Consider the following 26,247-nt stretch of genomic DNA (forward strand, 5'->3'; position numbering starts at 1 on the left):
CCAGGGATATACAATGGGGAAAGAATAGCCTCTTTAATAAATGGTGTTGGGAAAACTGGACATCCACACATAAAAGAATGAAACTGATCTTCTATCCAACACCATACATAAAAACCAACTCAAAATTGGTTAAAGACTTAAATATAAGATTTGAAACTATAAAACTCTTGGTAGAAAACATAGGGGATAAGCTCCTTGACATTGGTCTTGGAAATGATTTTTTTGGATTTGACACTAAAAGCAAAGGCAACAAATGTAAAAATAAACAGGTAGGACTGCATCAAACTAAAAAGCTTCTTCTCAGCATAGGAAATCATCAACAAAATGAAAAGGCAACCTATGGAAATGGGAGAAAATATTGGCAAACCCCATATCCAATAAGCGATTACTATCCAAAATATACAAGGAACTCATACAACTAAATAGCAAAAAAATTAACCCAATTAAAAACTGGGCAAATACTTTTAATAGGTACTTTCCCAAAGAAGACATACAAATGGACAACACATATATGAAAAGGTGCTCAGCATCACTAAAAATCAGGGAAATGCAAATCAAAACCACAATGAGATATTGCCTCAGACCTGCTATGATGACTAGCATGAAAAAGACATGAGGTAACAAATGCTGCTGAGGATGTGGATAAAAGGGAACCCTTTAATACTGTTGATGGGAATGTAAACTGGTACAGCCACTAAGGAAAATAGTATGGAGGTTTCTCAAGAAATTAAAATTAGAACTACCGTATGATCCAGCAATCCCACTTCTGGATGCATATCCAGACGAAACAAAATCATTTTCTCAAAGATATATCTGTACTCTCATGTTCAGTGCAGCATTATTCATGATAGCAAAGGTATGGAAACAACCTAAATGTCTGTCTACGGATAATGGATAAAGAAATAAATAAACACACACACATACACATATATATAAAATGGAATGTTTTTCAGCTTTAAAAAAGAAGGAACTCCTGTTATTTGCAACAATATGCATGAAGTTGAAGGGCATTATCCTAAGTGAAATAAACCAAACAGAGAAAGACAAATACTAAATGGTATCACTTATATGTAAATCTAGTTTAAATAAAAAGAAAGTTGAGTTCATAGAAACAGAGTAGTATTATGGCTACCAGGGGTCAGGATTGGGCTAAATAGGGAGAGTTTGGTAAAAGTATACAAACTTTCAGTTATAATATGAATATGGTCTGAGGATCCATGTATAACATGGTGACTATGGTTGATAATACTATATTGTACAATTGAAGTTTGCTAAGAGAGTAGAGCTTACGTGTTTCCGTAAAAAAGAATTAAAAACTCAGATAATAACAAATATTAATGAGGATGTAGAGAAATTGGAACCCTCATATACTGATGGTAGGAATGTAAAATGGTGCAGCTGCTTTGGAAAACAACCTGGCAGTCCTTCAAACAATTAAACATAGAATAACCATATGACTCAATAGATGGACTTCTGGATAACTACCCAAGATAAGTGAAAACATATGTCTGTATAAAAATGTGTACATGAATGTTTTTATAGCAGCATTATTCATAAGAACTAAAGGGCAGAAACCACTTAAATGTGTATCAGCTGATGAATGGATAACCCAATTTGTATATACATGCAATGGTGTACTAATATACGCTACAACATAGATGAGTCTTAAAAATGTTATGCAAAGCCCACATATTATGTGATTCTAGTCATGTGAAATATCTAGAATAGTGAGATATAATGGAGGCAGAAAGTAGCTTAGTGGTTGCTTAGAATTGAGAGGGTAAGATTGAGTATGATAGTTAAAGCATGATGAAACTTTTTTTCGAGGTGATGAAAATGTTCTAAAATCAATGGAGATGGTAGTTGCACAGTTCTGTGAATATACTACAAAGCATTGAATTATACACGTTGATTTTATTCTATGTGAATTATATTTCAATAAAGCTACTATAAAAGAAATGTCTATCTCCCCAGGTAAATTACATGTGTTTTGGTATCACAGATATTGTTTATTTTATAACCATTATATTGCTTTTTAGACTTTAGAGTGTAGCGTACAGCCACAAACAGCCTTTTAGTGATTTGAGTTCCTGAAAAAAAATCTTCTATTTTAGACTGAGTGATACAAATTGCCTGAAATGGGAGGTTTGCTTTGCCTTCATAGTAGATGTTAATTTTGTTATTTTAAAAATAAATTTGTAAAACTTGTTTTAGCACATTTGGAGATCCAAGAAAGATTGATGTCTTTTATCTTGTATGTATATGTTCTAGTTTTATCTTCCTCTACAGTCTTAACTTAACATTTTTAGAGTTCTCATTAAGACTTCTGCTCAGTATAAATCAAATTGTGTCAAACAGTGACATGAAAAATGTCTTTTGCCAGGTAGAAATTTAAACCTGAATATGAAATATGATATGATAGTAAACCAACGAAAGACATATGAAAGACAGTTGTTCTTTAGAAAATGGACTTAATAGGGAGGTTTCCTTCTTAGTTTTAGTTTTAGGGAAGGGAGAAATGTAATGGTAGGTTCTATGATTTTAGGATCCTTTTTCTAAATCTCATTCTTTTTTTAAAATTAATTAATTAATTATTTGGCTGTGCCAGATCTTAGTTGCAGCACACCGGATCTTCATTGCTGCGTGCGGGATCTTTAGTTGCAGCATGCAGGATCTCTTTTTTAGTTGCGGCATGTGGGATCTAGTTCCCTGACCAGGGATCGAACCCGGGCCCCCTGTTTTGGGAGTGTGGCGTCTTAGCCACTGGACCACCAGGGAAGTCCCTCTAAATCTTATTCTTAATTAAGTTGATTAGAATTATATTATTTCAATATTTTAAATATTAAAAATTTTCATTTTGTTTAACATTATGACTTTTGCTGTCAGATTTTAAAATCGATTAATGATTTATACAAAGCCTTTTTTAGAATCTTCCAAAGAAGAAAAAACAAGTTAGCTTACATATAAAATTATTTTTCATTATTTTATTTCTTCTATAATTTAAAGTCTTTTTGTACCCTCAATAAGTAGCATTGCTAAAATAGCTGGAGCATTTTATAAAAGACTTGGTGGATTAGGTGATATGATTAATCCCCCAAAACTCCCCATTCCTTCTGTGAAACCTTGTGACTGTCGCTCAGGATGCCCTGGACATTTGGGGCTAAAAAGCTGCTCTCCAACATGCACCCTCACTTATATACATTTCAGTGAAGTTGGAAGCTTACCAAGAATAAATGATGTTTCTTTGCAAACCTGCCAGTTTTATTTTTGTTATTGGAATTACATTAAATTTTCATGTTTTGTAAATTGATGAAGTATGAATGCAAAAAGTTTCCATTAAATTAAATTTTCATATTTTGGAAAGAATAAACAGAGGTTGTTTACAAATAATTGTTCTTAATCTGATGATCAACTATAAAAAACTGGGGAAAAAGTTTGGAAAGACTTTGTGTTCCAGTTATTTCATCAGTGTCTTCAGGTTTTCATTAAGTAAAAAAAATAACTGGAAATCATAGTTGGTATATAATGGGTGTGGTTTGTGCAAAAATACTGTGCAGTCTATGAATCAATAGACTTACATTCTAAAATAAGGCTTGGCTCTGTAACAAAATATTGGCCAGTGGGTTTGCGTTTATATGTGTGATTTTAAAATATACTTTTTAAGGCATGCAAGTACAACTTTAAAAAAATTCTTTATTTAGCTGACAATGGCTTTCTAAAGTTAAAAAAAATGATCACATAAAAAGGCATCTAGTATACTTTGGACCTAGTTTGCTAAGAGTCATACATACCATCATTTACAAGAAGTTTGCAGTCAAGTTGTTGTCCTCCCCATCCTTAACCATTAATAAGAGTAAAATATCTTCTGTTCCATCTCTGGATGCCTGCAACTGTTAAATTTAATAATTATTCCCTCTGTCTACCCATAGCACGCACTTCTTGTTTTTCTTTGTGTGTATCACATTGTATTGCTAATATCTGATTATGTGTCTATCACAATGGACTCTGTACTTTTCTTCCTAATGTCTAGCACAATGATTTGCTTAAAGCAGTACTCAATAAATGTTTAAGATCATACATTTTTCTACCCTTTAAAATTGATAGATTTAAATGACATGCATTTTCTTTAAGATGTGTCGAAATGGATGTCTTCATTTTCTGCATTGGAGAGTATAAATTTGTACATACATTTTTCTGAAGGATTGTTTGGAAAAATGTGTATAAGAGTCTTAAAAACTGTAAACCTTTGATTCAGTGATTACATTTCTACAGCTTATTCTAAGAAACAATCAGAGATACATACAAACTTTGAGTGTATATTTGTTGTGAAATTATTTATAAAATCGAAATTTTGGCACAAACCTATATTTTCAACATAAGAAATTCACTCGAATTTTGGTACGTCTATATGGTACAATACTACATTAAAAATAATTCTCAAAGATGATAAAGGACATCAGACAATGCAAACAATATATTATCAATAAATTATAGCTTATTAAATTTAGCACATTTTTTTAATTGTCATGATAATTTTGGACCCTTATTGTGTGTCCATCATATGTACCATTCCACTCAATTCTGTGTCATCAGTAAATTAATATGTATGCCATCTTGTTTATCTAATTTATTGTAGGACTGAGAGTTTATATAGTAAACCACTAGAGATTGGGCAGGTTCATATGCTTCACCCTCTTGATGCAGATAATCTTCATGTGCTTGTTCTTGGCATAGTTATGAAAACATACAGTTTGGTCTTTGGTCTGCAATGCTAGAGAAACATACAGTTTGGTCTTTGGTCTGCAATGCCTAAACTATAGTAGTAGTATCCTGCCATTTCTTTCTTTGCTCTCTGCTTCAGTGGACATTGCTTCTTCCATTTGCCCTGCTATAGGCTCCTGGCCATTTTGTCCCACTCTTCCTTGTTTCCTACTTGGATATAATGGAAAGTATGAAATTATAGGAGTTACTGAGTAGCTTCTTAGCTACTTATCTCAAACTCTTGACTAGATTTGACAATTTGAAAGCACTGTCATTAATGATAAAACTGGCTTTTAATCAGTGAAATTAGGTACTTTTACAATAAGGTGAGATGATTCCACTTAAAGAATTACTTTTAGTAGATGCCCGTTTTGACAGAATAAATTGTGATTTATTATAAGCAAAATATGTTTAATCACATCTTATGATCGTCGTCTCTTGGACAAAGAAATGCACCTGCGTGTAAATCTTGGCTTGATACAAGATGTACACGGTCACAAAATTCAGTTTTATGGTTGGAAGGCACAGAACCCATGATCTGGTTCTTTGTTGTAATTATTGCCATCTAGAATTGTACTTTAAACTTCCTTTTGCTTCAGATTTGCACCAGTGCCTTGCTAAATTTAATAGATAACTTTTCTCTACTCTTCCTCGTTAATTGTCATGTGGACACTGATGACTAGGCAATATTTCTTACTTTTGGAGGCTCTAAGGGACTTATATAAAGCTCAAGGGGCTTTCTAAAGTTAAAAAAACTTTAGATTTTATATCTCTATCCTGTAGTTTGAGCATGATGTAGTTGAGCCTTTACATACATCATTCTTTACATTACTTTTATTAAAAAGGATTTTATGAATGGTTAAATAAGTCACTTGCATAATTTTTTTCTTCACTAAGATTCTGACTTTTCTAAGGATTAAAACAATGTAATATATATCTTCAAAAGTACCAAGCAATGTATAAGCGCCCTAAAATAAGCTCAGTACTTAATAACTTGAATTAAGATAAGTAGGCGTCTAATAACTTGAATTAAGATAAACAGGCATCTAATATTGGGTTGGCCAAAAAGTTCGTTCGGGGTTTTCCATAACCTCTAGCAGAAAAACTCGACCAAACTTTTTGGCCAACCCAATACAACCTTCCCCGAGAGGAGTTATTTTTTTAAAAAATGACGATGTTATTTCTTTAAAAAATCATCAACAATGTTATTTTTTAAAAAAATACAAAAATGACTAAATAGATAGTCTCTTTCTTTGCCCTGTAATCTTGGCATTGTAACGGTCCAAATGTGAGGTAGTATAATGGAGAAAAACCACAAGGTATGGCTTTTCATTCTTACAGCTTCGAACTCCCTGCTTGCTTCCATCCTCGGTAAACAGCTCTTGGGAACTCTCTAGCTGCAGTCTTCGTGAGTTCTCCCAATTTTCCTTGTACGTTTCCGGCCTGCATTTGGAGAAATACTTGCTTAAAATATTTATCTCCTAAATAGAAAAATAACTCTGGAACTGTTCAAAATCTCAATGGCACACGTAATTAATGGAAAGCATTTCACAAATAAAGTTGATGTAAAGATAATATAAGTATTTAGGTTTAACTCTGGATAGACAGATATTAGAGAAGAGCTTAGTATAGACCTTTTATAACAATTTAGCCCTAAACTACCACCTTTTTAAAGAGTCCTTTATAAAAGATTATAAACTTATTTGACTTTTAACAATAATATAGTTATTCATAATCACCTCACACTTAGCCTGTGTTTCTATTTTGCTGTAGTTATTCTAGCTAGAATAAACAAGTTTACATACTAAAGTCATATGTGTGAGCTAAAGGCTAATATTAAGGAAAAATAACTTTTCCAGGAAAGGCACACAAGGAAGAAGTTATTTTACTTTTACTAAAAGAGTACTCTGTAACACAGAGGAACATTACTGTAGAGATTAATCAGAAGTGTTTATGTGCATTGCATTTTAAAAATCGGTAGTGTGGTTTCATTAAAGATACCCTAGGCTGGCCTTTTGAGAATCTCTCTATTAACAGGGCTATGTAAATTCTTAATCCTCTTTTTTGTTGTCATTATGTTGAGAATATAAAAATGAATAATTAAATGATTGAGGAACGTTCTTGAGAATATTATTTGTAAGTATTATTGGGGCAGAATCAGTGCCTTTTCTCTGCTGGAAACAGTGACTAAAAAGAAAGTGTGCAGGCTCCTGGTATTGTTATGAAGGTCGTGCTCCTGGGCTTTGTATAACTGCAGGGTATTTAAAGTTCCTGGTATCCTTGGAAACACAAACTGTTTGTGATACCAATTGGTGCTTGTGTTTCAATGATGTCACACAATTTACAGATCCACACAATGGATCTCTTGTTTGTGGACCTACAGAGGAGTTCAGATAGTTTTTGAAAAGCACCTGAAGAGAGGGAGAGTTTTCTCTGAGGCTTTAATTTTAAGAACCAGTGACAATCTTACTATCCATTCCTTAATCTTTTGAGTTTGGATTCAACTCTTTTAAAAAAGAAAAAAATATCACCTGCTATATTTCTTTTTATATGTGTGTATATATATATATGTATATATAGAGAGATATATATATCTATATATATATATTTTTTTTTTTGGCTACATTGGGTCTTCTTTGCTGCACTCAGGCTTTCTCTAGTTGTGGCAAGCTGGGGCTACTCTCTTCGTTGTGGAGCACAGGCTGTAGGCGTGCGGGCTTCAGTAGTTGTGGCGTGGGGGCTCAGTAGTTGTGGTGCACGGGCTTAGTTGCTCTGTGGCATGTGGGATCTTCCCGGCCCAGGGCTCGAACCCGTGTCCCCTGCACTTGCAGGTGGATTCTTAACCACTGCGCCACCAGGGAAGCCCTAAATTTCTTTTTGTTTTACATTCTTGTGATTGCTTTTGAGGAGTATATACATGTTTTTGTGCTAATTGAAACATGTAGAGAGACAGATGAGGATTAATTGCTCCTCTCAAGTTTAGCCATCAACTGTGCAGTGGTAAGAGGCTTATAGAACTGAGAGTATTTGAACTAATTGGTTAGAATAAAACAGTGCCATTAAAAAGATTATCTTCTTTTTTCTCCTCCCTCTCTTTCTCCCTCCCCCTTCCCCTCTCCTCCCCCTTCCCCTCCCCTCCTCCCTTCCTTCCCCTCCCCCCGCTACCCCCCCACCCCAGAGGTAATTGGTAGGCTGACTTAAATGATGTACATTAATTTGACCAAACCAGTCCAAAAACAAGTATGTGTTTCTTCTCTTACATTCACTTCTGCTTATAATTGTTTCTATGGCCAAGTGGCTATAGGTTTATTGGCTCTTCCTTTGTAAAGTTTGCATCAAGAATATTGTGTATATTCATGGCACAGTGATCTACCAGAACCTGTCCAATGATAACAGATGCAAACCTGTGTAGTTTGGTTTTTTCCCCAGAATATTTCCAAGGAAAAATTTATTTATATATATCATATAATCCTGAAGATCATTCATAGTTTAAGTTGTTTTTTCCCCTCATTTTATTTCAATATTTTTAGCATCAGTAGTTTTGAATTGGATTAAGAGACGACTCCATTATTTCAGATACATGATGTAAAAAGAATAATAAGAGCTTACATTTACTGAAGTCTTACAATATGCCAGACACTGTCTAAGTGCTTGACATTTCTTATTTAATCCTCACCACTTCCCTGTGAGGTAGAAACCATAGTGTTCCCATTTTAAAAGTAAGAAAATTGAGGGTCTGAGAGGTTAAGTATCTTGACTAGAGTCTCACAGCTGGTAAGCCATGGGATTCCTTATCAAGCAGTCTTACTCAGAGTCTGTGCTCTTAACCGCTCCACCATTATGTCTCTCAATAACAGTAACAATAATGAGAGCTAATATTTATTGAGCCAGAATTTCTTCCCTGTGCCAGAAATTGAGAAATTGTTCTCAGCTTTTTCTAGTGTGTTAACTTAATCAAATAACCTACGCTGGGGACATGGGTCCTGCCATGACTCTGAGCCTTACTGCCAAATTTCTGGCTTTAGTAGTCTCTTCTCAAAGATCTTTGTAAACAATTCAAATCTGCTGAAAATCAGGGTTGAGTTATGCTAAGCAGCTCTATATAAGAATCCTAGCTGAGGTCAGTATGTGCCAGGGCACTGTGAGTTAGTATCACCTTCCTGTATATTGAAGTACTTTATTACTTATCTTTCAGGGGAAATTAAAACCTTAGAGAGTCATATGAGGAGTATAAGTTTCAACTCCATGTTCCAAATGCTATATATATATTAAAGCCTTATAGCCGGCATTTCTTTTTTTGATTCCTAGGGTCTTTAAGTAGACTTGAACTAGTTAAAAATAGGTGGTTCCCTAGTAACAGGTGGTTCTCTATTTTCTTTTTTTTTTTTTGGTCCTCTAACTATTAATAGAGGAAGTTAAGAATCTGTGGACTCAAAGTTAGCATTTCTATGCCACCCACACTCTGTACCACGATAGAGAAGTTGAATTATGGATGTATTGAAGTGCTTTAAACTTTGTTTTGTTTCTTGTACATCAGCTTGATAATTGATCAACTTAAGTTTGGAGCTTGCCTTTAATGATTTTTTAATTTGGTAGTACCTAACTATATATTTTTTATTGAATAAAGTTATTTTAAAATTTAATCTTTTTTAAATTAATTTTTATTGGAGTTAAATTTTAATCTTAAAGTAGTAGATGTATATAGTTACAAGTGGGTACTACAAGGATTGAAATGCAAAAGAGTGGCTAGCTTCCTTACCCATTGCTGCAGCTAGTTTCTGTTCCATGCAGGCATCCACTTTCAGCTCCTTTAGAGGCTTTTTCTACTACTTACCTTCATATTTTAAAATAATTCATGCATTCACACATACTCATATGAAAATATAGATAGACTTACATAGTTTCAAACACTCTTTGTTTGGAACTATCTTCCACTTCTAATCTATTTTAAAAATTATCTCTAAACACACACACACACACACACACACGCACACACACAATACCATGATCTTATTCTCTTTTATAATTGAGAAAAGGAGTATCAGAGAGGTTAAATCATTTGCCCCAAATCATGGAAATAGTAAATAGCAGATTTGAATATAATCATCTGACTACACAGCTAAATTCATGTTTCATATGAGTTAGATTTGTTCAAAATGGGACCATATAGTGATTTCCCCTACCTTTTTAATGCCCAAGTGGTTAATAATAATACTAACAAATAAACTTTTATTCTGTGCTTAGTATGTGTGAGGCATTTGTGAAGCACTTGATGTGTATTATCTCATTTGAACCTCACAGAAATCCCTAAGAGAATAGTTGCTTTGTCATCCTTATTTAAAAATGAAGAAATTGAGGTTTACTTAGGCTGAGTAATTTGACCAAAGTCACACAACTTATAAACAGAAGATCTAGAATCTTTTTAAAGATAATTTTTATTGAAATATAATATACACAGAGAAAAGTGCACAAATCCTATAGCTTGGTGTATAGCTTGATGAATTTGCATAGACAACATACCTGAGTAACTTGGACCCTGCTGAAGAAACAGAACATTACTAGCATCCCAGGAACTCACTTATGTCCTTTCTCAGTCACTGTACATCCAAAGAGTAACTATGATGCTGACTTTAATATTGTAGGTGAATTTTACATTTTTGAACTTTCTATAAGCCATTATACAGCTTTTATGTCTGAATTCTCTTGCTTAATATTTGTGAGCTTTATATATGGTGTTACATGTAGTTGTTTTTTCACTCATTGGTATATAATATTCCATTTTCTAAATTTTCACAATTTATCCATTCTGTTTGTGGTCATTTTGGATTGTTTCTAGTTCTTACTATTAAGAATAGTGCTGCCGTGTGCATTCTGACACGTCTTTTGCTGAATAAGTGTCCACATTTCTCTTGGGTATGTATCTAGGAGTAGAATTGCTAGATATGTATATGTTCTGTTTTAGTAAATATTGTCAGTTTTCCAGAGTGATTTTACCAATTCACACTCCCACCTGCAGTTACTTTACATCCTCACCAACACTGTATCTTTTTCATTATAGCTATTCTGGTGGGTGTGTAGTAATATCTCACTGTGGTTTTAATTTGCATTTCCCTGATGATTAATAAAGTTGGGCAACTTTTTACATGTTAAGTGGACATTTTGATACTCTTTTTTATGAAGTGGTAGTCATGTCTTTTGCCCATTTTTCATTTGGGTTGTCTGCCCCTTTCTTAACAGAATATATTGGTTTTCCTTACTTCTGTCCCCTTTTTCTGAGACATGAACTTCTGACTCTTCTAGTTTTTATTCTGGCATTTATACTTCTCTTTATTCTAAACAATATGCATATACTGCTGCGTTTTTATTCATCAATTTTAGAGCTTTTTGTTGATTTTCTATTATGATAGATGAGGATTTAGCTATCATATACAGTCATCCCAACTTCCTTATCATAGTTATCTATATCTATATCTATCTATCTATATCTATCTATCTATCTATATATATTTTAAAATCACTATTCAATATTCCTTTTTTCTTTTCCATCTCTTTGTCTTTTTGTTCTGCTTTCTGGGATTATTTTTTGAACCTTATCTTCCACTTGTACTGTTGAATTTTGTTTTATGTTTTTTTCTATTGTGTTTTTAATATCAGAAGCTCTTTTTAGTTCTATGAATGTTGTTTTTTATGAAGAGTATCCTGTTTTTGTTTCATGGATGCCATTACTTCTCATGTCTCTTTGAGGATAATGGTGGCTGTTTGGTTTTTTCCCTCCTATATCACTTGTATCTCCTTCAAGTTGCCTTTTTCTGTTTGTTTTGATCTCTCTTTTCTCATGCTAGAGGCTTTCCTCTGATCTCTGGTAATCCTTGTTTGTCTGCTCCAGATTAAGAATGGATTATAAGAAAATTGCTTGGAAGATCTGAGTATGAAGTTGGGCCTTGTCCACTGAGGGCTTTACCGTAAGGTGATCTGGGTGGGCTGTTTGTTGGGAGAGCCCCTTTGGTTAGTATCTTTGGTTCTTTCCTCTTGAGCTGATCTGATTCCCAAAGAGTGCTCTTCTAATTGCCTGCCTGGTGAATACAAGTCTATCTGCCTGTTATGAGAGTCAAATGGGGGGTGAAAAGAACTTTGGAGGAAGCACTTCTAAGCATTCCTTGAACGTTTCCAGGATGTTCTTCTCAACTGTGACAGTCATCCTTTAGTCCACCCCTTATTTTACCCTTCCAAGCAAGCAAACCTCTGTTCTTTTACCTAGGTTGGGGAGATAGTTACCCATTAAATAGTCAGAGAGAGAATCTTGGGACTCTGATTCATCTTTTTTTTTTAATTGAAGTACAGTTGATTTATAATGTTGTGTTAGTTTCAGGTACACAGCAAAGTGATTATATATATATTTACATATTATATATATATTCTTTTTCAGATTCTTTTCCCATATAGGTTATTGCAAAATATTGATATAGTTCCCTGTGCTAAACAGTAGGTCCTTGTTGTTTATCTGTTTTATATACAGTCATGTGTATATGTTACTCCCAAATTCCTAATTTCTCCCCCTGCTCCCCCCGCCCGCCACCTTTCCCCTTTGGTAACAATAAGTTTATTTTCTATGTTTGTGGGGACTCTCATTCTTAAATCAGTTTTACCCAGTTCTTGTTTTAGACCACCCCTTCTCCCCATTGAGAGATACCTAGTGCTGGCCTATCCCTGAACTTTTTGAGGATTCTCTAGTATAAATTGGGTTGGTTCTTACCTTTTCTCACTCTTATCTCAGGATTCAATTTTCTCAGGCCTGGTTAAGTCAGTTACCACTTGAATGTATTCTTTATAGCTTCTAAAATTTTACTTATTTCCTCTCTATTTCTGTTTTCTCTGTCATTGTGGGTTATCGTCACTGTCTCTACATATAAATATAAATTTATCTTTACTGTAGTTTCAGTGGGGTTTTGAGAAGGACTGAAATTATATGTTCAGTCTGCCATTTTATCCTAGTAGCTGCTGTGTATTTCTTGAAATGAAACTTGAATAAGGCATTTGTGGACCTCTTGAAGTAATTCTGGGTTCTTTTGTAGGCCAAGGTTAGAAGTTTTAGACCTAGATAGACAGATCTAGCTTTTGACTGATTTCTTTTTTTCCTGATGTGACCCAAACTAAATTCATCAGCTTCTCCCTCAAACCTAATCTTCTTCCAGAATTCTTAATCTCAGTAAATGAAACCCCCATTCACCTCTTCACACAAATGCAAATCAGTGGTGTCACTCTCCTGTTAAAACCTTTCGGGGGCTTCCTTTCCTTCCTAGGATCAAGATCAACGTCCTTAACTTGGTTTATAGGTCTCTGGGTGTTCTTGGCCTGGACTGTTTCACCAGCCCCCTAACTCTGCACTTACCTTCTTGTTCCCCATGCATCAGTCATAGGGGCCTCCTTTTCAGATTGTTAGAGGAGCAGAACCACTTTATTCCTCAAGGGCTTCTGGGCCTGTGATTTCATTTGTCTGAAATGCTAATACTTATACTCCTCTCCATACTGACACACCAGTAACCATGCTCCCAGCTGCAATAATGCCCCAGACTAAGTCCATAGCTCTCATTCTGTGCTCCCACAGCACCCTATACTGCTTCTTTATAGTGTTTATCATAATTGTTTAATCGTATGCTAATTGTACAGTATTTGACCCCTCAACTAAATTTAAATTCCATGAGTTCAGTGGCTTGGTCTGTCTTGTTCACTATTAGATCCCCAGCATTGAGTACAGTGCTTTACACACAGTGCATAAATACTTACTGAATTACAACCAAAACCAAATGAAACAAAAAAACAAGGAGAAGCTTTATGATATGCTAGAAAAAATCCTAGTTTATATATCAGACTAAATTCTAAGATAACTGTGCTAGATGTGTCACTTTGAACAAGTAATTTTATATCTCTGAGCCTCATTTTATTAATCTATGAATTGAGGAAGTGTGATTTACTGACCTTCAAGATCTTTAACTCTGATTTGTTTCCCAAAGGGTCTCCTTCTTCCTCTTCTATGCATTTCTTATCCTGTTGACCTTTATTTTTTAAATTTCTTCTCCCACTTGATTCTCATCATTATTTGCTTCCCTATATTCTTTTTTTTCTCTTTACTGTCTATAATGTGAAATGTATCCCTTGATATCTGAACTCTCACCATTTAAATATTTGCTACTATCTCTTGGAAATTTTTAACTTAAAATTGACTATTCACATTGAAATATCATTGAAAGAAACTTGCATGTATGTTCCGGCCAAAAACATTAAGTTGCACATTAATCTGAGTGAGAGAATATGGAGTAGACTATTGTCCGTGAATCAGTTGTTTTCACAACAGGATTGTGTTTCGTGATAATGTTGTTTAAAGGTTTCATGCAATCTAAATTATCTTTATCTTTTTTTTTAAATATCTTTTTTTAAAATAAATTTACTTATTTACTTTTGGCTGCATTGGGTCTTTGTTGCTGCGTACAGGCTTTCTCTAGGTGCGGTGAGCGGGGGCTACTCTTCGTTGCAAAGCGTGGGCTTCTCATTGTGGTGGCTTCTCTTGTTGCGGAGCACGGGCTCTAGGCACGCAGGCTTCAGTAGTTGTGGCACACGGGCTTCAGTAGTTGTGGTTCGCGGGCTCTAGAGCGCAAGCTCAGTAGTTGTGGCGCACAGGTTTAGTTGCTCTGTGGCATGTGGGATCTTCCCGGACCAGGGCTCGAACCCATGTCCCCTGCATTGGCAGGCGGATTCTTAACCACTGTGCCACCAGGGAAGCTCCAATTATCTTTTAAGATAATGGAAAAGGCTGTGAAAAGTAGGTGAGCCTAGGAGGATTAGAAAAGCTCTTATGTTAGGAAATGATAAAGGCTGAGAGACAAAAGACAAAAAGTTAAAAGATATAAACTTGGCTGTGCACATGTTCTGATGTACTATACATATGATTTTTACCTATTTGTGAGAAAAAATAAAATTATGAAAGTGATGTTAGTTTTTGAAACCTCATAGTTAATTTTATTTTGTTGTGCTATTTGCATTCATTATGCATCTTTAACAGATAATTGTTTCTTTAAATTATAGAACACGTTTGCAGTAGAAAAGGAAAATGTAACTTGTATCTAATACCGTATATATGCACAAATGTATTCACTAACAAGTTTATTAAATATTAAATGATTTTGTATGTTTAGTTTTAATTTAGAAATTTTTGGTGGATTGTATAGGGGAGCTTAAGAATACTTAATATTGGGGGAAATTAATTGGGAGTTTTAGATGGCCTTGAGCTGAATTATTCTTTTTCCACTTAAAATCAGAATATAGTCTCCGTTATGTGAAAATTTGCCATCCAACACATTTTCAGAAATGGACTAGATTTAGACAAGAAGGATGTACGTTCTATTTGTGTTGATTGTATTGAAGAGAAAATGCAAAATGCTTCCTTTTACTGCTTTATAGTCTCATATTTTAGTTGTTTGTTTCCCCTTACTCATTTGAGGTCATTGGTTTTTTGATAACAAGAAAGGTTTTTCACCTCTCATGTAAGTCAGCTGAGTTGTGTCAGGACCTAGCTGACTGAATTGGCTTCGTGACTTAGCAGTGAGTGACTGATAGGATTCTTTAGAGAAGCCTGCACATATTATCTCCTTGATAGTTTTCACTGTAAGCTCAGTGATTTGTGGTTCAAACAGGTCACAATTCAGAAAAGATGCAAATTTAGGTCTGTGTTCTATTCCATTTGATACTGTGGAGAGAGGTAGAGCTATTAAAAAAAATTTTAATGCTGCCAAACTCTTGATAAGTTTTATTTTTTAATGCAGTCTGCCGCCTTCTACTCTCGTATAGTGAGATAATGACACAGTATTGGCAGTATAACCAATTGTGAAAACCCCAGAAACTGATCTCTCAATAGTGGTAAGCTATTTACTTTTTTTTTCCTTTCTCCTCTAAGAATCACATTCTTTTAAAAGCTCTACTTCTTTCCCCACAGCAGCTGCCCCTAAAGGAAAGCGATGAGATTCAATTCAAAAAGAGGCAGGCATGGGGGGTATATTAATATAGGAAGAGGTACCAAATATAACAAGAAGATAGAGTATTACATAGTGTTTGAGATTAATTCTTAGTATAGTTTGTTTTTCTACCAGTAACAGGAACATGAGATACAAAAAGGATCTTGAGTTTTGATCATTTATACAACACCATGGCTATGTTTTAAGTGCCAGACTTATATTTTCTTACACTTTTCTTAAATTTGCACAGTGCTTGACTGTTTAAGAAAACTTGCATATAGACCCCCTTTTTTTCCTTCTAAGGATGAGTATATAAATGAATTATTTTATTTTGAGTATTTTCTGTTTTTCTGTTTAGGTAAGAGTATGAACTGTAGATGTGAGTGGTCTATTAGGATTGAAGAGCAAGCTGTGATTGACTGCCATTTGTCATCTTAACATGGCATCATTCATAACATTCCATTCAGTTACCCAAACCATATAGTTGCTTTAGCTGTGCTTGGCCCAATGTGGCAATTATGGGACTTATTTCTTCTAATGCATATCTAAAAAGTGAAGGAAAACGAAATGATCTGCTCTGCCTGCTGTTGCATGGCACAAGTGATCAGGTGCAGTGCAAACTGTATACTAGTGATGTGGAAGGGAGAAGCAAGGTGGAACCATCATAGGAATTGCTTCCCAAACTAAAATTAGTTCTTCTGCAAAGAAAAGTGTTACCTTTATCAAGGAATAGTTGATAAAAAATGTTGTCAGTCATGCCTTTAAGGAACGTATTACGTTGTTATCAGTTAAGTGTGATGGAGCAGAGTTAGAATAACCCCTGTGCTTAGCCCCTGGTGCTGCTGAGACTGAGAGTGAGGCAGCAGAAGGGCTGTTTGCAAACCTTAGGCTAAAGGAAATAATTCACCAGAAAGAAGAGTCATATGTTATCTCCTGCTTGTCTTCTCTTCTCTTAAAAAGGGTGATGGTGAGCATAGGGGATTTCCTGACTAGCCACAGGTGATCCATTTTCTGGAAAAAAAGGACACAAACCTGTCTCTTAAGGGGAAAAAAACAACAGTATTTATTGACGATGATAAAATTTAAGATCCAAAACAAAGATCAGTATTTTGGAAAACTTGAATCTGCCACATGGAGCTTGACAGCTTCCCAGTACTTAAAGACTTTTCTGATGATCAAGACTTTCTGAAGATTAATGAATGTGAATTTTTGATATTATGTAATGAAAAGTGTCAGTGTTTAGAAGATCTGCAAAACTAAGTGAACCATTTTTTCCTAAATGATCAATGCCGAGTGCCCCAAAGTCATGCATATGGGTAAAAAGATCCGTTCAAAGGGCAAGGTAGACCAATGATTTTTAACTTAACAGAGTATGAAAAGTTTATTGAAGTGGTGTCAAATTCCACAATTTACTTACTTTTAAGGAGCAACTGCATGCCAGTTTTTGGTATAGTATTAGAAAAGGCGAGCCACAGTTACCTGAAAATGCTATTAAAATACTTTTCCCTTTTCCAACTATGTATCTGTGTGAGTCTAGATTTTCTACTTATACTTCAACCAAAACAACATAAAGCAAGAGGTAAAAAGTTGAAACAGATACAAGAACCCAGCTGTCTTCTATTCAGCCAGATTTTAAAGAGACTTGCAAAACTTCAGTGTCACTCCTCTCACTAATTATTTTGTTTTGTTTGGAAAATAGTTGCATTTCATCAAAAATGTGTTATTTATGTTAACATGCAGTAGGTTTGTTATTGTTAAACGAATAAATATTTTTAAAATTTCTCAGTTTTAATTTCTAATATGGTAAATATTGATAAATATAACCCACATAAACAAAAATCTCTTTGAAAACAAAGAGAAACAAAATCTCAATTTTAAAAGTCTAAAGGGATCATGAGATCAAAAAATTTTGATAATTACTAGTCTACATGGTAATATCCAGTCTCAAAGAAGCACTTTCCAATGGGATTCATTGAGTAACCGCTGATTCTTTTTAATATCTCTAAAATTATTCAATTTTTGTAATAAGGCCAGCATCCAGTATCCTTAGTATCCTTATAGGAATGGGACAGCGCAAATATAAAATTTTTTTCCAGTTTTGCTATTAAGATTTTTATTTGTAATTCTAAGGTAGTTATTGTATTCTGTAGTGAATTTTAGATACTAAATGTAATTGGAAGTCAGAAATTAGATGTGTGTCACCAGAGCAGGAGAGAAAGAGGGTGGGAGGGAGGAAAGGAGGGAGGGAGAGGAGGACTGGTAGAATTGGTAAAGTGAAATAAGGCAATAATCTGAGTTTGTCCTGTCAATATAGTCTCAGTAAACAGGCTTTACAAGTGTACTATTAAACCTTCATTTAGCCACGGAAATGAGGACAAGATAGAATGAATAAATTAAATTTATAGGTTTCAAGAAATTTATTTAAATTGTTACTTAAAGTGCCCTTCAAACCTTAATCCAGAAATGCTAAAAAGAACCAAAAAAATCCTACTTATTCTAACTTCTTTCTTGTTTTCTTCCTTTTATGCATTCTTATAAAATGATCAAAATGTGGACAATAGAGAGTAGAAAAAATGTGAAACTATAAAATTTATAACATGGCTAATCAACCTCATAATTTAGACTGACAGAAAAATGTAAAATATAGAAGTATTGCTCCCTATTTCATTCTACCTTTAGCCCTGGAGAGGAGTAATTTGGGGTCCCCAATATGCTTTATGAGACATTGTCTTGTTTCACAATACCATGAAGAAACTAGGAACAAAGCTCCAGTTGGAGAAGGGGAGAGCATTAAGGGAGACTGTAAGAGAATTAACTCAGGATGACACAGGGAAGATAATTTAGGTTTTCTTAAATTCAGTGCTGATGCAGATTTATATTTTATCAGGAAAACTGGGTTTCCTGCTGTAATACAGTTTACTGTATTCTAATTTTATGGACAGAGTCTGTCAATGTCTTCTTGCTCAGTGTGGATCATAAGATTACTATTCAGATTAAATTGCAGGGGGCAGTTTAGGTCACCCACGGCCAACTTACATAAGAAGGTTAGTCATTTGAATGAAAACTTGTCTAGGCCACAAAACCACCACATTTCTACATAAAGTAGGTACATCCCTCTCTGTTGAAGTGGTCTTGGTATTTGACTCTAAAAATAGGCCTACATTGTGGTAAAAATCTAACCCATTTGTTTATCCAAATCATGTGAAGAAAATCAGCTTTGACATGGCTTTTAAGTTCAGGCAAGAATCTTTTATCTGCGTCAAAAATGGTTGAGTCAGTTCCTTTAAAGCTTTTTGTGATAATTTTAGGAAAATTTGAAGTATAAAGAAAACTTTAAATTAATTTAAATTCTTGAAATAAAAGAGTTAAGGGTAGGGAAGAGAGAGTTGACGTGGAATGGAGAAGCTATCCACGCAGCATGTACTGGTTGTGCGAGGTTCAGAGGAGATAGAAGCGGAAAAACAAGGGGAAAAAGGAAAAAACAGTGAACTTCTAAGAATTAGTAACATGTCAAGCCAAGCCCTGGTAATGTTATTAGTTCTTGAATTTTGAGTTATTTTGGAGGGTAGTTGATAAGTTCCCCAAGCGTGCAGAGCAACAAGTTTAGATAGACTTTTAGAGAACAAAGAAGTTAAGCCAGAAGGAGCACTGAAGATAATATTGGGTACATAAGGGGATGCAAGGAGAGAGACATATACCTAATGCCCTAAGTACTAACTTCTTTACTTTCTACAGATCTCCAGCTATAGGTATGCATATTTGAATAATTATAGCATAAAAACATCTAGGAAATCATTTGAATTTCCTTGAAGTCAGTCAATACCAGGAATACCTATCATCCTGTGATAAAAAGACTAAAAGTCCTTAGAAAGTAATAGTAATGAAGATTCTCACCTAATAGGTAAAATGTGCTTATTTATTATTTACAACTCTCCTGCACTCATGGGTGTTTGTTTTCTAATTTCTTCAGTTTGAGGTGCTCCTCTAGTGTAATAATTAAATAGTAATAAGTAATGTATTTTAAATGTTTCCTGCAGTATATTCCTGAGAGGAATTAGTCCTTCATGGCTAAAGAACTTTTAATATATACTGAACTGTCATAAAAGCCTTACTCAATGGATCTAATGTGTACTTATGGTTAAAATATGTTCCAAGTTTTTCAACAGCCCAAATGAACAAACAGTTCATATTAAAGAGTTTTTAAGTGATTTTTTTGGATCTGACCCCTAAAGCAAAGGTAAAAAAAAGCAAAAATAAACAAGTAGGACTATATCAAACTAAAAAGCTTCTGTACAGCAAAGGAAACCATCAACAAGATGAAATGGCAGCCTTCTGAATTGGAGAAAATATTTGCAAATCATATATCTGATAAGGAGTTAATATCCAAAATATATGAAGAACTCATACAACTCAGCAAAACAAACAAACACCCAAAACAGTCTGATTAAGAAATGGGCAGAGGATCTGAATAGACATTTTTCCAAAGAAAACATATAGATGGACAACAAGTATATAATAAGGTGTTGAGCTTCCCTAATCATCAGGGAAATGCAAATCAAAACCACAGTGAGATATCACTCACACCTGTTAGAACGGCTATTATCAAAAAGACAAGAAATAACAAGTGTTGGCAAGGATGTAGAGAAAAGGGAACCCTCGTGCACTGTTGGTGGGAATGTAAATTGGTGCAGCCACTATGGAAAACAGTATAGAGGTTCCTCAAAAAATTAAAATGGAACTACCATTCAATCCAACAATTTCATTTCTGGGTGTTTATCCAAAGAACGTGAAAACAGTAATTGGAAAAGATATATACAATAGCCAAGATATGGAAACAACCTAAGTGTCCATTGGTGGATAAATAGAATACTACTCAGCCATTGAAAGAGATGAAATCTTGTCATTTATGACAACATGGATGGACCTTGAGGGTATTATGCTAAATGAAATAAGGCAGACAGAGGAAAACAAATACTGTATGACCTCACTTATATGTGGAATCTAAAAACCAAAACAAAACTCACAGATTCAGAGAACAGAATGGTGATTTCCAAGAGGAAGGGGGTGAAGGGGGGGGTGGGTGAGAGGGTGAAAGGTTTCAAGAGGTACAAATTTCCACTTATAAGTCATGGGGATGTCAACTATAGCATGGTGATTATAATATTGTAGTGCATATTTGAAAGTTATCAAGAGAATAAATCTTAGAAAGTTTGCATCAGAAGAAAAAAAATTTTTTTTGTAACTTTTTATGGTGACAGATGGTAATTAGACTTATTGGGGTCATTATTTTGCAGTATATACAAATATTGAATCATTACATTGTACACTTGAAACTAGTATAATGTTACACGTCAATTATACCTTAATAAAAGAAAACAAATTAAAGTAACAGGAAATGAGACGTTTAGAAGAGTTGAAACATTTAACTTTGATATTGTGTGCCTCCACCTTTAAGAGACATGATGGTAATATGTTTAGATCTTTCCTTGAGGAAATTGCCTTCTATGTTTTTAAGATCTTACTGGCCTCTAGTGGTAATATGATGCTGTAGTTTAACCATTTCTAAATCTTACAACTGACTAGAAATAAAGTTATTTTGAAGACATAGGCTGCCAATAACTCACTCCTTCAGTACTGGATCAGCAGCACTCTTGAGTGTACATGCAATATCATCTTCTTCCTAAAGACTGTCTATCTTTTGTTCTTGTCTCTGAGTCACGCCCACCTCTTTCTTTTGAATGATACTAGTTTTGCTCTGAAGTGACCTCCCATTATTTTAGTGCATGTACAGTGGTGATTACTGTGTCAAGTTTGTACTAACAATTCTTCCTAGTGTCTCAGCCCTCTTTTCTTCAGACTATGGGGCAAAATTTTCCCTCTGTATATAACTTTTTATTTTCTTCAGAGGAATTTAAGTTTTCAGTTTACCATTTAGATTTATGTTTAGACCTCCTTACTTTGATTTTGAAGAATCTTACATTTGAACTACGAGTTTACCAAACATGGCTATGATTTGTCACTTTTGTTTTTTGTGTTTGTCACACAGATGTGAAAGGGCCACCTACCCATCGTCTGTCTTGTGGCCAGTCACCCTACACTGACACAACAACATGGGAGCGGAAGTACTGCATCCTCACAGACAGCCAGCTGGTGTTGCTCAACAAGGAAAAGGAGGTGAGGTGGATATTACTGAGAAAAGCTACTTCCCTTTTCTGACCAAATTCCTGAAATAATCTAGTTTTTATATTTGCATCTTGATGAGTTGCATTTATGAAAATGGAGACTTTATGAAGGATACACTCTAAGTGGGTCTAAGGGGCTGCTGATGTCATCATGATGATGCGTGATTGCCGCAAAGGCGTGATGTCAACAAGACAGGGCTGGATTTTCACTAAGGAATAGTGAAAGAGATATTGAGTTGAGTAATTTGCAATGCGAATGGGTTGGATTGTGTAGACCTGGCCCTGAAAGTGGTCCAGAGAGGCTATTGGAAATTATATCAGTCTAGCTCCTCGCAAGTAACAAATAGCACAGTCAGCAGATTAATTGAAAGAGGTTTAACGAAGGGACTATACAGAGGCATGGGCAGCATAGGGGACCCATCAGATGGGGATAAAGTACCCATGAACTGGCAACAGCAGAAAGCAGTTATCACCCTAGACCTTCAGGGCAAGGGAAGGGAGCAATGTTTCTGGAACCCAGAGAACTGTAGTTGCATGAAAGGGCTGCATAGCAGTTGCTATGGCTATACACAAACGAACACAGCCTCTACCAAAACAAAAATGACCAGCAGGGAGGAAGCAAGGGAGAACAGACACACCAGCTCTCTTTCCTGCTTTCTGATTTCTTGCCAGTGTTACCTACTGGCCAAACCTAACTTGAAGCCAAAGGAAAAGATTGCTTTTGATGTGTTCTGTAGAGATTTGTTTCCTGAAGTACAGCAAGGGAGAGAAGGGCAGAGAGTAGATCTGGAGAGGCAGACAGAATGTAATTAGCACAGACATCTAGTTCTAGGTAAACTTTCTGTTCTTGTAAGTGAAAAAACCCTTGAACTTATCATATACTATTACTGCTTTACTCCTCAAACTATTACAGTGTACAAATCCTTCCACATCCAAATAATTCATTTGCTTATTGGTGATTTATTGGATAGTTGACTTGGTAAGGCCAAAAAACCATCCTACTCCCGAGCTCCACAACATAAAAAATTTAGTATGATCTTGACAAGAAGAGGGATAATGGGAGGGAAGGAGAAGAAGAGATCTCATTCAATGATGGAGAAAGATTAATTGCCAAAAATATATATAAATAACTAGAAAGCTGTAGGTAGAATATCAATTTCATAAGCCATCCCTCTGGAAAAGTTAGTTCAGAGGAAGCAGTGCACAAAAAACACATTTCTTAATTCTAGTCTGTGGATCTCTACCTCCCTTTTCTCTTCTCTCTCTCCTCCCCCTCTGTCCCTTTTCTTTTGCATCTCTTCTCTTACTCAGCATTCTTTAACATCGTAAAGGCAAGATCATAGCAATAAAGCAATTTCAGTTTCTTCTTTTATTTTCATAGGCAGTTCTTCCTTGCAAGGGCCTGGCTAATGTGCCCTCTATGAACTTGGTTATTCTTTTTCTCCAACCATTGAAAAATGTCCCTTACTTTTGTTACCATCTCCCTACCCATGACCCTTTTCCAGTATTGTAATATAATTAAACTTAATTTTATTAAAATAATTCAATAAAGGTCAGCCCTTTCTGGAACAGTATAGTACATGTTGCTTTGTTTCTATTAAGTAGATACATAATAAAAATTGGTAGAGTGAATATTAGTGTAGAATATTTCTAATTATCCAATTTGAATAGACAGATAATTTAACACGTGCATTTAAACCAATCGACTCTGTCAGCAGTCTTTTATCAGAGCTATTAATAAGGAGTGATATGAACATATCATCTGCCATCTTTTTGCCCTTACCTACATTTTATTCAATTAGTAATGTAAGAAATGATATAGCCTAAAGATAGATAGCATAAGGTCAAGAGCATTCCTTATCTAGAACCAAGATATAATACATGAATTAAATATTACTGATCAATTGAGTAATCCAGGCTTGGGCTCCCTTTAGTCCCATAAAATAACTGTCCATGATGAATGATTTCTAAAACAATTTCTTATGTACTTCATCGCTTTTTATGCCAGCCATCAAGAGTAGCCCTAGACATCTGGGGAACCCCTCATTTTCTCTTCTGCATATCACTCTGTAAATCCTCTTTTCTGTCCCTGCCTTTCACTCATCCTTTCCCACCTCTTGAAACCCTTTGTCTATGCCCTCTGCAACTCACAGTCCATCATCAGCCAAATCAGCTGTTTCTTCCACCCCTTTTCTGAAGCAGTTCCTTAACTTCTTGGTCTCGTGAGAACCAGTAGCTTTCCTGAGGACACTGTCATCTGTGAAGTCCTGTCAAGTGATGGCTGGTTTTTTCCCACAGCATTCATACCATGCTGCCTGTAGTAGGCATCCTTCTCCTTTCATGGCTGCTTCCTGTCTATTCTCCCTCATTTTCCCTATAAAGCCCAGACTCTGAGTCCCATGTTGTAGTCATCTTCCAGCCCCACCCCCGGCCCCCGTCATTTCTCCTCATTTCTTGTTGATTTTAGCTCCTGGCTCATTATCATTATTTCCAGCACTACTCCAGCCTTAACTTGTGAGGATTCCAATATCTGCAGAGATGATTCTTTCAACACACTGGCTCTAAGTTCCTTGAACTCCTCTCCTCCAAGAATCTTTTCCTCTACCCTGCCTCATTGCTACAACTTCTCAATATTCTCAATTGTGTGCATCTTACTGTCTGACCTCCTATCTTTCTAGCTCATCCCTTTTTCCAACAGTTTTTCAATCCTTTGGGACCTATAGGCCATTGATCCTGTCACCTTTTCTGCCCCTCATACCTTTGATATCCTCTCTTCCCTCTTCTCCCAGCTTGAATTCCATGGTCAGTCATTTTAATCTTCGCATACTATTTCCTTGCCCTTTTTTTGCATCATCATACTCGCTTGGCAATGTGATAGGTCAGTTAAATCCTGCTCCTCATCTATCCTGCCCTGCTTCCATGCAGCATAATGTGTCTGGAGAAAATCACTCCACCCTGCTGACAGTCTTTAAACTAATGGCTACAAATCTCATGTGAGCCTCTAATGCTGCTTGGCAATCACAAAACATTTCCTAGTCCAATTACTTTCCAACTCTACTGGACTAGTGCTTCTCAATCTATGCGTGGTAAAGGACCAAGTTTTTCCCTACCTCATCATGAACAAAAAAATACAATAATATGAATTGTAAAGAAAAATGAAGTTTTAAAAAGACAAAAGTCTAAGTCCAAATTTTTTATTAGATTGAACAAAAATGAAATTACAGTTCAATAATAATGATAACATAGGAAAAGAAGGAATAGAATTACAAAAATTGTACATGTTCATAGAGAGTGTGCTGTACAATGAGATGAATCCACTGATCACACCAGGCACAATTCTCAATTTCTGTGTTGCTAAATTGTTTATTGTGGACCATTAACAAACAGTTTGCAGAACAGCACAGGACCTTGCACCACACTTGGAGTAGCACAATCCAGGATGATTTCTAAGATGATTTTTCATGCTTCCTCTTCTATTCTAATTCCTTGTCTATTACCCTCACTTATAGCTGATGACTTTGCTGCTTATTTCACTGAGAAAATTCAGCCACTCAAAAGAGAGCTCTTTTACCATGTCTACCCATCCACCAGCAACTATTTCCTTATACTCTGATTTCCCTCTTTTCACTGTGGTTGGATTGCCTACAATCCAACTGTCAGCCCCTCCCCTTGTGCCCATTCTTGCCTATTCAAGGATGTATCAATAGCAGTTCTCCCTTACCTCTTTTACATCTTCAACTCTCTGTTCTCTACTAGATCGTTCCCATCAGCATGCTATTATTTCTCCCATCTTAAAAGAAAAAATGAGCCTGCATTAATCTCACTTCTACCGCCAGTTACCACCCCTTTCTTTGCTTCCCTTACCAGCAAAAATTCTGGTAACTTCTAAACTCACTGTCTCTAATTCTTCTCTCATTCTCTCTTAAACCTACTTCATTCATACTCTGACCTATACCACCTTGTGAAAATTGCTCTTGTTAAGCTCACTGGTGACCTCCACATTGCTAAATTCAGTGGTCAGTTCTCACTTCTTGTCTTACTTAATCTGTTAGTGGCATTTAATGCAGTTGATCACTCATTCCTTCTCCTAGAACCACTTTCTTCACTTGGTTTCCATGACACTGTGCTGTCTTAGTTTTCTTCCTGTCTCTCTGGCAGTTCCTTCTGAGTCATCTTGCAGATTTCTCTTCTACTCTCCAAATCTCAACAGGGGAGTGCTACAGAGTTCAGTCCGTGGACCTCACTTCTTTAGGAGTCTCATCCAATCTTATGACTTCAAATACCCTCTAAAGCTGATG

The 26,247-nt window shown here is 35.4% G+C and overlaps 1 protein-coding gene across 4 annotated transcripts in view; it reads left to right on the top strand.

Moving 5' to 3' along the window:
- The window catches only part of RASAL2 (RAS protein activator like 2), a 408,084-nt gene that overhangs the window by 180,556 nt on the left and 201,281 nt on the right, over nucleotides 1–26,247 (top strand). For all 4 annotated transcript variants that reach the window (XM_068541303.1, XM_068541305.1, XM_068541304.1 and 1 more), the window contains one exon: nucleotides 21,814–21,941. In XM_068541303.1, coding sequence (XP_068397404.1) covers nucleotides 21,814–21,941 — 128 coding nt within the window. The remainder of the gene's footprint in view (nucleotides 1–21,813; nucleotides 21,942–26,247) is intronic.

This window comes from Eschrichtius robustus, chromosome 3, assembly GCF_028021215.1.
Source record: "Eschrichtius robustus isolate mEscRob2 chromosome 3, mEscRob2.pri, whole genome shotgun sequence".
NCBI classification, from domain to species: domain Eukaryota; kingdom Metazoa; phylum Chordata; class Mammalia; order Artiodactyla; family Eschrichtiidae; genus Eschrichtius; species Eschrichtius robustus.